Source organism: Amblyomma americanum, chromosome 11 (assembly GCF_052857255.1).
Source record: "Amblyomma americanum isolate KBUSLIRL-KWMA chromosome 11, ASM5285725v1, whole genome shotgun sequence".
Lineage (NCBI taxonomy): Eukaryota > Metazoa > Arthropoda > Arachnida > Ixodida > Ixodidae > Amblyomma > Amblyomma americanum.
In genome coordinates, this window is record NC_135507.1 from 85,467,798 (window position 1) to 85,483,820 (window position 16,023).

At 45.2% G+C, this 16,023-nt stretch overlaps 1 protein-coding gene across 1 annotated transcript in view; it reads right to left on the reverse strand.

Moving 5' to 3' along the window:
* The window catches only part of LOC144111491 (transforming growth factor-beta receptor-associated protein 1 homolog), a 54,258-nt gene that overhangs the window by 15,875 nt on the left and 22,360 nt on the right, over positions 1-16,023 (reverse strand). The window contains exons 11-16 of the mRNA XM_077644804.1: positions 15,348-15,452; positions 10,296-10,481; positions 9,081-9,283; positions 5,267-5,335; positions 1,739-1,811; positions 718-852 (exon numbers count right to left, since the gene is read on the reverse strand). Of these exons, the coding sequence (XP_077500930.1) occupies positions 718-852; positions 1,739-1,811; positions 5,267-5,335; positions 9,081-9,283; positions 10,296-10,481; positions 15,348-15,452 (771 nt within the window). The remainder of the gene's footprint in view (positions 1-717; positions 853-1,738; positions 1,812-5,266; positions 5,336-9,080; positions 9,284-10,295; positions 10,482-15,347; positions 15,453-16,023) is intronic.

Genomic DNA, 16,023 nt, shown 5'->3' on the forward strand with positions numbered 1-16,023 from the left:
CAGCGGATTATGGAAAGGAAAATGATAGGTGTAACGTTGGAGGGACACTACTCTAAAGATTGAACTTTTGAAGCACTTGCTCAAATTTTACTGAAACTGGTGGGGCTAGTGAATATCACTGCTGGGGCCACCTCTGCCAAATTTCATTATCCTAGAATTTGTATGAAGCACATTATGCAACCTTTATGACAAGAACGACTATGCTTGCTTAGAAAAACTATAGTTTAGAAAAGATGGGTAATTTTGCCTATTTTTAATATTGTGTGGCCTTAGCACACAACTGTAGAATGATTTTGTTTAGTTTTGTTATATTTTAAACGAATGCTGTCACATGAAGAATGAAATGTTTTTTTCATTTTGCACGATATATTTAAAGTAATTTTTTAGTAAGAAAAAAGGTAAAAATAGACAAACAGAGCGCACGGTTGTGTTCCTCACCTCAAAAACTACACACACACACACACACACACACACACACACACACACACACACACACACACACACACACACGCACGCACACACGCACGCACGTACGCGCACACGCACGCACACACGCACACACACACACACACACACACACGTGCATGCACGCACGATCAGGTGAAATGCTTCTGTACAAGCGGTTATTTAGCGGCAGTGCTAAGCCCCGTGACATAACATGCGCAATAACATAACATGCACAATAAGATAACATGTGCACTAACATGTGACACTCACCCCAAGCTTCTTCTGGAAGACGAGGTACTCCAGGTAGAGGACAACTGCATCGGTGAATCGGTGCAGGTACTCCAGCACATTCTCCGGCTTGAGTTCGTCTGACTCCGGTTCGTCAGATGGCCTGTCTGTGAATATCTGTGGATGAAATGGATAAAACATTGCTGTTTGCCTTGGCTTCAGGGACAACTACTGGCCATCAAACTACAAATTGGCACATTACACCAGGTTAGAGTGAGTGTCCATTGGGCAGTAGTTGTTTGGAGGTGCTGCCATAGGGGTATGTACAGTTTACTATTAGATCTCACATTTGCAGGACTTATAACACATTATAACAATGTAACCTGTGGCAAATGTATCGACAAGTGCACAACAGACACTGAGCAGGACGAACAGACAGCAAAAGTGTTGTTTTACAGTAAGAAGCCAGGTGACCCAATAGACCACAACATCACGATATCAACAATCCTCGAGTTGCAGTCACTGGCTGCAGAAAACCTGAGATATATTGAATTAGTTTGAGTCCCATAGACTACTGTGCCTAGCAGCCAAGCACCATCTAGTCAACATAGACACTGAGTGGCATGCACTTTCAGTTTTTGCGAATTAATCTACAAGCTGACATTTCACAGCTTCCCGGCATATTTTTCATATGAGCTAACATTCTGGGTGTGATGAATTGTGCCCTACAAAATCGGAGATTGTGTGCTTGCTCAATGTGCAATCGGCGTTGTCCAACTTTGGCTGTACAGCATCCAGTCGTCAGCTCTTGTCTCAAGTGATGTTGCATTTAAATTTATGGTCCAAAAAATCAAAAAATACACCACACAACGTACGCTTTCCTATTGCAAGCACCTAACTCCATCCCTTCTGTGAGTGAGCAGTACTAGCTGTGAAGCAATTTTCTTCTTTATTATTTCACACTCTGGGTGACTTGACTACATAACGCGCTGTATATAGCCATTGGCAAAGCAGAGAGTGTTTTGAAAATGTCACACAACTTTATGAATTTCAAAGTGCATACCTTGACCCCCACTTCTTGGTCCCTTTCAAGTGCCAGTTCTGCAAACGACCATAGCAGCTTGTGGTTGCTTAGCCTGTAAGATGAAAACACAGGGCTGCTGAGGAGGCTTCGGCTGTTTCCAGCCCGAGCACTCAACAACAAGGCAACCTTTAAACCAACCCATTTAGGTGTAACCACAATTATGCGTCCCCCGTTCATGCGACCCATGTTTCACAACAAATTGGCTTGGGCCTGGCAAACCTCTCATAGGGATAATGCATTAAAAACCTCAATTATATGATGGAGAAATATGCATGCCCTGTTTCGTACAATAGCCAGCGGGAACCATCCAGACAAAGAGACGCTGGCGAAGCACTTTATTGGCAGACATGACGTCAATCAAGTTGGTTCCAGATCAGAATCGAGACAGAAACGTGCACGCAACGGTGCTCTTGGGTGCATAACGGCCTGTAATGACAGTTCTGCCGATGGCTTTGACTTGGACTCTGCGCATGCAACACACAGCCGTTGGTGGAAGGCGGCCCGTTTGGTCCCCTTTTCCACGCGCTTTGCTGACAGAGGCATTAGGGAAATCAAATGTACTTTCACATCAGAATAAAGTTACTGGACAGGCAGCAACAAAATTAGACATTTCTTTGACCATCGGCGTCTAACTTCAAAGTGCTTTCCGCTGCGGCTTCGGTGCGAAGCACGTTAGGCCTACTGATACCATGCGAGCCAGGAGCGAGTGGTGCGCTCTCACCCGGCGGGCAGCATGTATCTGCAGAAAGCGCGCCGCCGGCGATAATCATGTTTTATTTTTTCCTTTGTGGTGCGAATTCGCACGAAATCAGCTTCCTGATGGCGCGGAGTGGTTCTAGAAGTTTGAACAGAAAGACATGTCGCTGGCACGGTCACACTGCACGCCGTAAAACATCTTTGAAGAGTCGGAGCAGCCATATTTCTGATGCATCATCCAAATTCTCGTTTTCTAGGCGCATGTGACGTCTACTTAACGCGTGGAGATGGGAGTGTTCGTGAGCCTCGTCTAAAGCCACCTCTTCAATGACGAAAAGCCTGCGTGCTGTCTCAGAACTAATCCTCGCAGAACGAAAATGCATGCCTTTATAATGCGCAGAAAAAAGAACTTTTATTTTTGAAAGCCAGAGTAATGGACGCGTTCATTAAGTGAATGCATCAGTTTTGCGAGATTTTAAATTATACGACGGTTTCACGTGGTCCTCTAGAGTCATATAAATCAAAAGTTCTACTGTAGTTAATGAAAGAGAAAGGGCACAGTAATTGATGCAATCTCAGTGGACTTCAGAACCACAAGGTAGGGGAAGAAATAAAGGAGAAAGCGAAAGGAGGCTGGGCAGAAGAGTTGCTGCAATGAGGGGCCACTGATTAATTTCTACCATTGGAGCGTCTTTAACAAGGACTGACTTCACACAGCACACAGCAGTCTTGCATGATGGCAATGAAGATTTACTAAGAAGAAAGACTGAGATTTTTAAAGGAATAAATTTAGTCAGGCAATTGTACAGGTGCAGGAACACAGAAAACACACACTGCCTATGTGGTATTTGGGCCATGTTAATCACCACAAAATTAGAGGGGACACTCAGGCTTCGCCTTAAATGATGCGGTAGTGTAATGGGTTAATGCCCATATATCCAGAATTGGTCTTTCTCCAGTTAACATTCATAGATCCCTGGGAGTCCTCATACCGCTCCTGGTGCAGTGGTGCAGCAGTCATGTGATGCACCACCTGACCATGGCAAGTGCCGCTAACGGTGGGGCTTGTGCGACCCAGGTTGCTCTTCCTGAGCAACCTCTCGAGACCAATCATTATTTTAACTGCCATCCTCCAAGGTGCACAGTTTGCTCATAACACGGTGGGCAGGTTGGGCAGGCACACCTGGGCAGGTGGGCAGGCACACCTGCTTCTCTGGGGATTTTTTATAATTTTTCACTCACAGTCAAAGACGCTGATGCCGGATTTTCTGAGGTGAGCTCCTCAACGCTATTGCATTAAAACTTAACAAGTTTACTGGAGATAAAAACAGGTGAGGAACCCACAAGTAAGGATATATTTCATGTTCATATTTCATGCGACGCATTATTTTTCACCAGCAAAGACACGGTCACCACATTGCACAGTGCTTGGTATGTACCAAGTTGAAGAATTATCAGTGCGAAAGCACTAATCAGGAGGTTCAGAGCCTAGCAAAATCGTCTAACTTTTGTCTGCCCGAGAGCAACCTGGATCACACAAACTCCAGTGGTGGCGGCACCTGCCATCTCAGGGCAGCGGCAAAAGCGGTAAACAGCAAAAGAAGGGGCAAAATACACCATGCTTCTGCACTGTATACGAAGGCTGCAATTATCTCTCTCATTTTTTTATTCAGGACAGCCACTTGAACAAAGCATCAGTGGTGTCTGAGTATAACATTGGCTGATTCTAAATGCAGACATCTAGAAAGAGGCTGTCATTCAATCCTTTTCATGCTTAGCATAGAACAGGGTGAATGACACACTGCAATTGTGTAGATGTTATGTCTGGCATGACACACAATGACTGCTATGTGAGTATGCCGCGCTCACAATAACACATTGCTATCCCGCGTGTGGCTCTTATTTCGCTGGACATTGGTGAGTGGTATGACAAACACATGGTGTGGCACAAAGATTAACAGCAAGATATAGCAATCTACAGTAACCACATAATGTCACAGCAGTAAAAACTTGCTTTGTCGGAGGCAAATTACTGCCTGGATCCACACGGCACCTTTAACAGGTGACAATTAAGCTATCTGATATGGAAAAAAATGAAGCCTGTAGCCACACATGCACAAGCTTTTACACTGTTGCATGCATGGTGAAGCAGCGTAGTATCCAAAATTCACAGGCAACACATAATTACCATGAATATCTTTTATTCATGGTTGTCAAGAGCGTTCTTACTGTTAATAATTGGAAAGGTGAGACCGAAGGCCTGGTTGGTATCACATTCCGAAGTAAGTCTAATAATGCTTACCGCTACAGTGGAATCTAGTTAACATGAACTGCCAGTATATTCGAGCCGATTTTTTTCGTCACATCAGCATCAAGTGTATTTTAGGAAGACTCCCATTCACTTGAACTCCTCATAATTTTAATGAAATTTTTGTCCCCTTCGAATTCCAATTACTGAGTGCTGACCGTGCAAAATAAAGGTAATCCCCAACACACGGTGGTGAGTGTTCCTAGAATTCAGTTATAATTTTTATAACAATTTCACCTTTCGTTCAGTTGCAAATAAAGACAACACAAAAGTGTGGGCATGAGAAAGATAATCACTACACTGATAATGATGCACTTGAGCAGCATTACTGTGCCCTGCAGCTTGATCATCGAACAGCTTGTAGGCATACTGTGTACAACAGGATCTATTAACCGAATACTAGCTGATAGTCAGCACACTAGGAAAGCATACCATGCTTGGAATCACAACACACAGTAAGGAGGAAACGTTTCAGAGATAAACAGAAAGCAGGCCTCACCTACCTAGAGAGGTAGTCAACGTAATATCGAAGGCCTGGGAATGTCTTGTCCTCGAGCTCCCCGGAGAGAATGCTGGAGAGCAACAACAATGAAAAGTCTTGCAACAAATGAATAAAATGACTGACTAAAAAGACAACTTCTTGGCTCCACAAGCATGTTCTTGGTTTATGGTTTATGGGGGTTTAACGTCCCAAAGCGACTCAGGCTATGAGGGACGCCGTAGTGAAGGGCTCCGGGAATTTCGACCACCTGGGGTTCTTTAACGTGCACTGACATCGCACAGCACACGGGCTTCTAGAATTTCGCCTCCACCGAAATTCGACCGCCGCGGCCGGGATCGAACCCGCGTCTTTCGGGCCAGCAGCCGAGCGCCATAACCACTCAGCCACCACGGCGGCCTCCACAAGCATGTTCTAACCAGCTAGTTGGCATAACCGTGCATCCCCTCACATGAGCAGTAACTGGTGCCTTGATGGATGCGTTTGCTCACAGATTATCACTGACTTGGAGCTATCACAAACCGATTTGTACACACATAATTTACACTAAAATAAAACAAGCTTAAGAGTTGACAAACGCAGCGACTGTGCCCTAATTTAGATTTTCTTTTTTTTTGCTCCATAACACACAATGTGCCAGGTGCATGATATGACCACAAAGTGTGTTCCAGCTTCCATGCGACACTAAACCGAATGGCATGAGGAGTCTCAAAAGAGCCCACGCTGTCTCGTAGTCTCGTACTGCAACGATAGAGATCATTCTATTTATATTCATGTATGACGGCTGAACACCCCTGTACCACCCCCCCCTTATGTAATGTCCCTGACGGGACCCTTAAGGGTTAATAAATGATGATGATGATGATGATGATTTTCTAAGTACCTCAAAACTGAAGACGTTTCATCTTTGCATCATGCGAATCTAGCATTTCCAATGATGAGAACGCGTTGACAAATATTGGCTGCTGTTCTTGCCAAGAGACCGCACAGTGTTAGCACAAATGCACACGGATAAAAAGTAAAGAATGACAGCGAACACTAACTTCATAAAATATTCACTGCATGAAAGGCACACAAGATATTACCATGACGTGCAAGGTATGAAATGGTGATGTTTGAGCTTCATTTCACAAACAGTACTTGTACTGTACTGTAAACAGTACTGTGACTGCTTTTGTTGGTCTGGGGGAATCTTGCCATGCTGCAGTGACAACAGGCAGTCATTTGCAGTCAGGCAGTATACTGTTTAGTCTCCAAAATAAAGAAAGTAACTCAGCAGAAGCCGGAGGGACACGCTCAATTGGAGGCTGCTGAGATCTGGATACAGTTGAACCTCTATGTAACGAACCTCTATGTAACGAATTCCTGGATTTTACGAAATTTTTCAATTCCCCAGCACATCCCCCATTGAAGCCCATGTATAGGCGACCTCCATGTAACGAACTCGTTGCGGCAGTTGACCTTGATGTAACGAATCCGTGGCTCTGATCATCGAGCTGTATCTTGTAATGTTTTGCCCGAAATTTGACCGGGCAGTGCGCAACTTTAATGAATATTGTTTAAGTAAGTTTTTATATTAAAAGGTAAAGTAGACCGCGAGCAGAACGCTTGCAATCGCAGCAAACAAGCAGACCTCAGTGATGATGATGATGTTGAGCGCCGCTATCGCCGCTCCGTGGCAAGCGTAGCAACTTTTAAGCTTTCATTTTGTAGCTTGACACTAGGTGGCACTACTATGACAAATTTTTCGTGGTGTTGCGGCGCAGTTATGGTAAGCCTTCTTCGTCAGCGTGTTGACGTGTGTGTGTTGGTGTGTGTTTACGGTGTCGGTTCGTTACGATGAGTTCTGCTGTGAGGAAACGCAAAGTTTTGTTGCTTGAAGATAAGCTCTCGATTTTGAATGCGGTTACCGCCGGCGAAAAAAAGAAGGATGTCGCTGCCCGCTTCAATATACCAGCCAGCTCCCTGTCAACCATTCTTGCTGCAGAACAAAGCATCCGCAGTGCGATGGAGTCGGGCACAAGCGCCCAGAAGAAAAGACTGAAGACGTCGACGTATGCTGATGTGGACAACGCCGTGTTTGCATGGTTTTTGGACAGACGAGCACAAAACGTGCCCATAAGTGGCGCGATTTTGCAGCAGAAAGCCATAGATTTTGCTTGTATCCTGGGCCACGACGACTTCAAAGCGAGTAACAGCTGGCTACAAGGATTTAAAAGCCGGCACGGTGTCGTCGGAAAAGTGGTATCTGGCGAGTCTGCCTCCGCAGACAGCGATGCTGCTGCCTCGTGGGTGGCCAAGAAGCTTCCCGGCATTTTCAGCCACTATGAAGCTGCCGACATTTATAATGCTGATGAGACGGCCCTGTTTTTTTAAATGTTACCGAGCCGCACGTTCTCACTGAAAGGAGAAGACTGCCGCGGTGGAAAGCAAATTAAACTCCGCGTGACGGTTTTGCTTTGCGCCAACACTGATGCCAGCGACAAGCGAATCCTGTTTGTTATTTTCCGCAATGCCCGATCCGGATGTTTTAAAGGAACAGGGCGGATGCCAGTAAAATATGTGGCAAACTCCAAAGCTTGGATGTCGCGGGCAATTTTTTACGACTGGCTGAAGGAGCTCAACCAAGATGTCAAGCGACAAGTTCGCAGCATTTGTTTGCTGCTTGACAACTGCTCCGCGCACCATGTGGAAGGCCTACAGCTTTCTAAGGTCGAGCTGCAGCATTTGCCACCTAACTGCACTTCTCTGGTACAGCCCTTAGACAAATGGGTTATTAACAGCTTTAAATGCTGTTACCGGCGTCGATTGATACAGAAGATGCTCCTGGACATCCGCCTTGAATGGCCAACAAAAGTGGATATCTACCAAGCAATCGAAATGCTTGCTGCGTCGTGGCAAGAGGTCGGATCACAAGTGATCACCAATTGCTTCGCCAAGGCTCAGGTAAATAAGGCCATTCAAGCTACAGTCACTGAAGACGAACCTTCAAGCCCACCCGAGGTCGCAGAAGCGTGGGATGAACTACGCATGAACGGTGGGGTGCCCGACGGTGTCGAGCTGTGCAACTTTTTGTTCGTGGACAACAGCGCCGTGGCTACGGAAGAGATGACTGATGCGGCACTTGTCGAAACCGTTAAAGATAGCCTTGAAGGTGACGGTTCGTCAGAGCCTGATACGTTTTGTGCTGTTCCCACCGCGAGGGAACTGATGGATGCGGTGGACGTTCTGCGCCATTTCGTCGGCTCGCAGGACGATGAAGCAGCCATGGATGCCTTAGTTTCCTTGGAGCGCCGAGTAGTGGCTTCGATCGGGCAAAAACAGCAAGCGAAAATTACGCAGTTTTTCTCTATTAAATAAATTCTTTGAATGGCGAGTTCACTTGAATTGATATCTGTCGAATTTTTATTTCGTTTTGGCATAATCCTTACCAGTCTTAACCCAAAACTGCATGTAACGAAAACCTGGATATAACGAAAAATTGCGAACTTTTTTCAATTTCGTTATATCCAGGTTTGACTGTACCCACAGAAGAGAAGTATTACACATCCATGGTTAAAACCGCACTTGGGAGATGGTGGTGGTATTTGTGTATGGCCGAGGTCAGTCTCACAGTGGCCGGTCAACAATTGCTCGACCTGAGCCACTTGACCAAATTACCCACACTGCAAGTATATAACACAAGATAACGTGCCCAATGAACTGAAGCTGACATTGACATCACTGCTCACTTAAAGTGATAAAGGAACAAAAATGACTGAAAATCAAACAGCAACACGTTGCAGCAGTCAGTGGGGCCAGCGACGCTGCCGACTGACCTTGACCAGAGGCGCAGGCAGCTCTCGTGCTCCCGGTGCGCGTGGTAGAGGAGGGCGGCGGCATGCGGCCGGCCGTGGCGTTTGAGGAACTGCGCGCAGTCTGCCAGATCGCAACAGATGCTGCCGTTGCTCTGTAGGAAGCCCAGCAGCTTGGAATCATCTCCGGAGAGCGCGTACACCTTGAGCAGGGCACTGTTCACCTCCTGCATTTTGACGGGTGGCACTATTAATGCCGCTGGCAGTGTCACTTGAGGCAGACAACAGCTGGGTGCCAAGAGGCTGGCTAGAGCTGCTGAGGGCGCTTCACCATCAAGTTATGGCAGCCGCTCCAACCTAACGTGATTGCTTCACATACACACGGTTCCTGTGGGTGCCAAAACAGGTACAGATCTCTCCACTCTGACATTGTGGTTATCCATGAAAAAGCCTACAGTCAAATGATGAAGATTACTGCATTCTCAATTTTAAGCCCACTTTTTTATTTCGTATTTTTCATTGCATACCTACTAGTGCACTGATCAATTTCAAAATGCACAACAGAGCAACCTTCTTGAAGTCTTGTGCAGTCGGCATAATGATAGGAACTTGACAAGAACTGAAAAGCTCTTTGAATCGCGCGGAGCTTGGCTTTACGGTAATTGTTCAATAGGCCATTTTGACAGGACCATAGCATCAGTTTAAAAAGGTAGGAAGTTCAAATTAAAAAAGTCACCCTACTGAAAGAGGGTTACATCCATTCCAAGGTTCTTATGTTTAAGCTGCATTTTCTCAGAGCTGCCAAAAAAATAACGGTCACAGTTGTACTGAGCAACGCCCCATAGCAAAAGATGAGCGCAAGGAGGGAAGGAGAATGTGTACGCACACCACAATCTACAAAGTTGCTCAAGCACGCACATGAACACTAGCCACGCAAGTGTGTCGCATCGCTCGGGAGCAACACAACACAGCGACACAACGACGTCACAGTATTCCGATCAATCAGTGACTGGCATTCTAGCCAATCATTATGGCATGCTGTCATGGTGGCATACATGACACCACTCAATTCTGACCAATCAGCGGAACACGACGCGAATGGTGTGTTACGATGCCAACAACACCGACGCCGCATTCAGAGGAAATGTGGCCTTAACAGCTCTCGCTGTAAAACTAACATGCAAAGTGGCCCGAGCTGCTTCTCACAAAGGCTGAATGTGGCACAGCGCGTTCACTCACCATTCTGCTCTCAGAGAACAGTTGCCTCGAGGTTTCTAAGTAGGATGCCAGGAACTGCTGGCACCTGGCCACCTTGTCTTTATCACCGCCGCACATCTGCACTACATCGTCGATGTCGTGCAGCTTGGGTGAGGCCCTCTTGAATGCAGATGACGCTGCCAGGAGGTCGGGGTAGAGACTGATGAGCTAGAATGAGTTGAAAAGTCTGTTGCTGTTGTATGTGGGGTTTAACATCCCGTATCGGTATGCAGTCTATGAGGGAAGCTGTAGCAGGTGGCTCCAGATTAATTTTGACCACCTGAGGTTCTTAAAGGCAGGGATGAGGGTCTAATACCCCTGTCACACGGGCACTTGTAAGGCCTTAGAAATTAAGGTCCTTTGCCCCAAAGGCGCGTGACGCGCATCTACACGGCAAAGCGTCGAGACCTTTGCGATAAAGGTCCGTAGCAATAAAGGCGGCCGTCAGCGGCCTTGAAGTTGCTTAAAGGAGCAACCGAGATGGCAGCGCCAGCTAGCGAGCTCAAAGAATAAAAAATTGACGCAATTTTTAATTTTGAAACCGTAAAAAATATCTAATTTATCTTATTTAATGGTTAATTTTGCGTTACAGCGCACTTAACCGTAGAGGAGGCTATGACTAAAAACATCCACACTGCTAAGAAAGGACTTGAACGCTTTTCAGCAGCCGCATCGACACACATGTGCTTGCGCATCTCGCTTTGCTGTTTTTTCTTCATTTGCTCTTTGTTGTGTGCGTGTTTTGAGTTTGCTTGTGTGCACAAAGACACAAGCAACAAAGCACGCTTCTCGAACACGACGAGGAGCCGAACGGAAAAGTGCGCCTACCGTGGTCGGACCGAGAACGATGAAAAAAAAAAAAAAGAAACTTCGTTTCAAAATATCCGTTTCTCACCGTCAGAACGCTCGTTTATTATCGTGATAGCTACTTTTTCCAACATAAACGAAAGCACTCTTAGCTGAAGTGCTACTGTCTGCTTTAATTTCATAATGTTACTAGCGCCGCTTCACACATAGCGGTGACTTTTGGCATTCACGGAGGCCGCGTTCTAGCTCCTTTGGATTTGCCGTGTAGCAGCGTCGCTGCTCCTTTTCGGTTTTCCTCCTTTAGTGCAATAAGACAACTTTACGGCAAAGGCCGAGAAGAAGTCCCGTGTGACAGGGGTATTAAAAGCTTGATTTCTTTTTTTCAACATAACCTGTTGAAACTTGGCACACAGATGTATCATAGAATGCTGATTTCAAATACGAATTTAGATTTCGAATATCTTACCTGGAAAGAAATTTATAGCAAAATAACATCCCAATTAGGTCATTTCTTATGGGCCTTTGTGATAATTTCTCAGTTAAAAGAAACTTTTTTAACAATATGTAGACATTTCCAAAGATCCACCGCACATCCTATAGCTTTCCTTTTTCCTTTAAACATGATAGATTAGCAATTAGGCCAAGTGTAGGATAATTACTGCCACATTGCTTTTGCTTTTCAACTTTGTTACCCATTCATGATCAACAAAACAAATTTATAGCCACTTTATTAGATTTAGGGTGTGCTGTGGGCCTTTGCAAATGTTTGATTATTCTTAAAAAAGCTTTCTTTTACTGATAAATTACTATAAAGGCCCGTAAGAAATGACCTAATTAGGATATGTTAATTTGGCATATTTTTCCTTCCAGGTGAGATATTTGAAATCTTAATACATATTCAAAATCAGCATCCTATGATGCTAAGTTTCGCATGCTAAGTTTCGCCAGACATGTTAACAAATAAGAAAAAAATTTTAAGACCCTCATACCCCCTCTTAAAGAGACACTGAGGACAAATTGAAGTTGTCCTGTATTGACAGGATACTGCATTCTAATTGCAAACAAGATGACTCCCACCGAAAGATGGAGCTTTTATAATCTAGGAAAGAACAAAAAAGAATTGGAGGGGACACTTAAGCCCCACCTTAAGGGTATGATGCAATAGAATAATGGGTTAATTCCCATATATATGCAGAAGGTCGTTCTCCATTTTTCATTCATAGATGGATCCCTGGGAAGCATCGTACCCCTCCTGGCGCAGTGGTGCAGTGGTTAAGCGATGCGCCACTGACCTGCGATGGCAGGTGCTGTCACCGGTGGGCCTTGTGCACCCCAGGTTGCTCTTCCAGAGCAACAAATCATTAAAGTAAACTGCCACCTGCCAGCCAGGGTGGGCAGTTTTCTCCCTATCCGGTGGGCAGGTTGTGATCACGCTGCAAGGTTACGTGAGCTACGTGGCCCACCTGCCTCATAGGTTGCTCTCTGGGGATCACTTGCCAAGAGCCATGCCCGTGACTTTTTGCTCGCAACACTGGCACCGGATTTGCTGGGTAATGGAGCCTTTAATACTATCATGTTAAAAAGAAATACAGGTATCGCAATCATTGACCAATTTCTCAGGCAAAATTCGTGCGTTGACACCAATTTTTGACATCAATCCCTGAGGCTGCGCTACATCGCCATTCACTTCTAAATGGTGGCAAGCAGCCTTTTTTTGGTAAGGCCTCCATGAGTTTGAACTGACTAGCAGGAAGATTTTTAAACTCAATTTTTTTTAAAAATGCGTCTTTTGCTGCAGGACAAATGTCAACATAGCCAGAGAGAGCCGCAGAGTCAATTTTTACTGAGAACAATGATTGGATGGAGTTGCTATGCACTGACATCGCACAGCACTTGAGAATTTTTACACACGGCCTTCATGGCTAGGATCCGATGCCGCGACCTTGGGCTCAGCAGCGAAACACAGTGGCCATTAAGCCACTGCGGTGGAAAGATCAACAGATTAGCCACAGTTACTGCACAGAGCCAACGGGCGATGCTGCACTAATGACCTTCGGCTGCTCATTTGTAAAACCTGCCAGAACATAAGCCTTGTGGGCACATGATAAAACAATGTTAATAGGAAAACACACCATCGCCGCTGCATTTTCATCATGCACTCAACGCGCTCAAGTAAGAATGCAGTGCACAGGCAAACTGGTTCTTCTACCGCAGTGCCAAAGATACAAGACCAAGACCAGTGGGTTAGACTTAGACCTACCAATGCCCTTTCTAGACTAGACTAAGTAGAACAATGTGCCAGCACTTTTCTCCCTTTCCCCTTTCAAACCCTCCTTTCCTTCTCTTCAAAGCAAGACCAACCTTAGTGACACAGTTGGGGAGACTTTCCTTTCCGTATAACAAAACTGAACAAATGTTAACCAATTTGATAAACACATGGTGCCCATTCAGAGCTACCACCTCAACAAAAGGAGAATGTAGGTGTGCTTGCTCACAATTACATAGCATGTGGCGCTAATGCACAAAACAACATTGCTGAAAATTGTTACTCGAGAGGTTGGGCTACCAAACTATATCAGTTCTGTGCAAAAGTTGTTTGCCTAATGGTGCGTAACTATTACAGGGCTTTAATGGAAAGTTAAAAAAAAAAAGCCCACAAGCACCTTTCACCATGTGCTGTGGATTGCCCTTGCCGAAATGCAATAATAATCACCCATGAGGTATCGATGCTTATTCAAAGAATTCTGATATGCAAACTGAATACATGGGCATTTCATTTCTTCAATGCAGTCATTTTTAATAATTGGACCTATCATGACTGCTTTCTAGTTCTTTCAGTGTTAAAAGCTACAATTAAGCTGAAAAACAGGCCAAAAAATAAGCAAATTTGTATTTCACACTACTGCAGCTGAATTTGGGACGTCAGGCATGGTATTATGAAATCATGTACAATGCCTAGGCTTGCAGCATATGACAACGCTACGGTGGTCATCTCTTGTTTCTATTTTCGGGCTTTAACACACCTTGCATTCATTATTCCTACACTGCTTTAAGAAATCATTCAAAGCAACAATGAAGGTAACTTTTTCACACTCAGAGTGCTTTTCCTTTCAAAAATAGTTCACAAAGCACAGCCAGTAAACTTGCTCAAAAAATCATCATCCCTCGTAGTGTGAAAAAGTGTGCAGTAACCAGACACAAGTACCTGATGTTTACATTATTCTCGTCTAACAAATCTCCGTTTTTGGCAAGATAAGCATATTTAACATCCCTGAAAGGTACTCCCCTGATCTAGCCTTATTCACATTCGAGTTTATAGTGGCTCTAATGAGGTCTATTGTTTCCACTGCTGAAGTTCTACAGAACTGATTTTAAAACACAACAAACCAGGGGTGTGCGAATATTCGAAATTTTAAATAAGAATCGAATATTATTTTCTTCATTTGGTTCTTTCAATTCGAGAAATTGATATTCTAAAATTTCAGAATATATCTGGCAGTGGTCGAATACCCCGCTGACTTTCATAAATCTGGCCGTTGCAAAGCAACAATAACTGGGAAACTTACCTGGAGATTTAGTTAACATGTTCACTGCGTCATGGGTCGCTGATGGGTCATGCCATTTATGCTGTGCGGCCACGAATACTGATTCACATGATGCATCCATTGGTCAGATTTCATGGTGAGGTCTAACAAAGAGGAGCTCACAATAAACTCTGTCCTACGGCTTGATCGTGTGACGCAGTATTCGTGGCCGCATAGCATGAATAAATGACGTAAACAACCGGAGATAAAAGATGAAGCGAATGTGGTTATGGAATTTTGCATGAGGCTTCTGAAGAGTGGCTAAGTCGAGGTGCCACCGACAAGGCAAGGTTTGGTTTGGTTTATGGGGGTTTAACGTCCCAAAGCGACTCAGGCTACGAGGGACGCCGTAGTGAAGGGCTCCGGATATTTCGACCACCTGGGGTTCTTTTACGTGCAATGACATCGCACAGCACACGGGCCTCTAGAATTCCGCCTACATCGAAATTCAACCGCCGCAGCTGGGATCGAACCCGCGTCTTTCGGGCCGGCAGCCGAGCGCCGTAACCACTCAGCCACCGCGGCGGCGACAAGGCAAGAGAAATCCCGCCCGTTGTACGGTTCTGTTGTTTCATGAGCATAATAATGCGTGCAACCATAACAGTGCCTCACATCTCTGTTGCAGCATGGGCAAGTGACTCACCTCTCTGACATCCAAGCCACCCTCCTGAAACAGCTCTTCCGCCTCGGCAAACTGCAGGTTGGAGAATTCGATGAAGCCCGCCTGGAGCTGTATCCTCTGCAACATCTGAAAGCACACGAAAGACATGCATTCTTTCAACACCTTTTTTTGTCGACTGTTCTAAAGTGACTTAAGGGGAGACATCGGTCTTCAAGCGATCAAAACATTAAAAAAGCTTTGATTTTGCAAAAATGGCATATTCTAAAGTTCCTGCCTAAAAAGTTTCAAGGCCAAAATCTGAACTCCAAATACTAAAATATCTATATAATTTGTGCCTACGAAACCCGGAAATGGTGACTTCGGAGCGAAATGCGGCAGGACTTCGAGCCCGTTATTTCCAACGACTGCATCCCCGATGGACGCCATCTTGGTTTTGTTTGAAAGCTGGGCCCCTTCCCCTCTACCTGGTATTAATCACTGCTGTGAAATATTTTTGGAACATCCGCATTTCCCTGTTGATTGAGGCATCTGCAACAACCTCCAAATGGTTGGTTTGGGTCATGGGGGTTTAACGCCCCAAAGCGATTCGGGCTATGAGAGACGCCGTAGTGAAGGGCTCCAGACCACCTTTCTTTAATGTGCACTGACATCACACAGTACACGGGCCTCTAGAATTTCGCCTCCATCAAAATTTGAC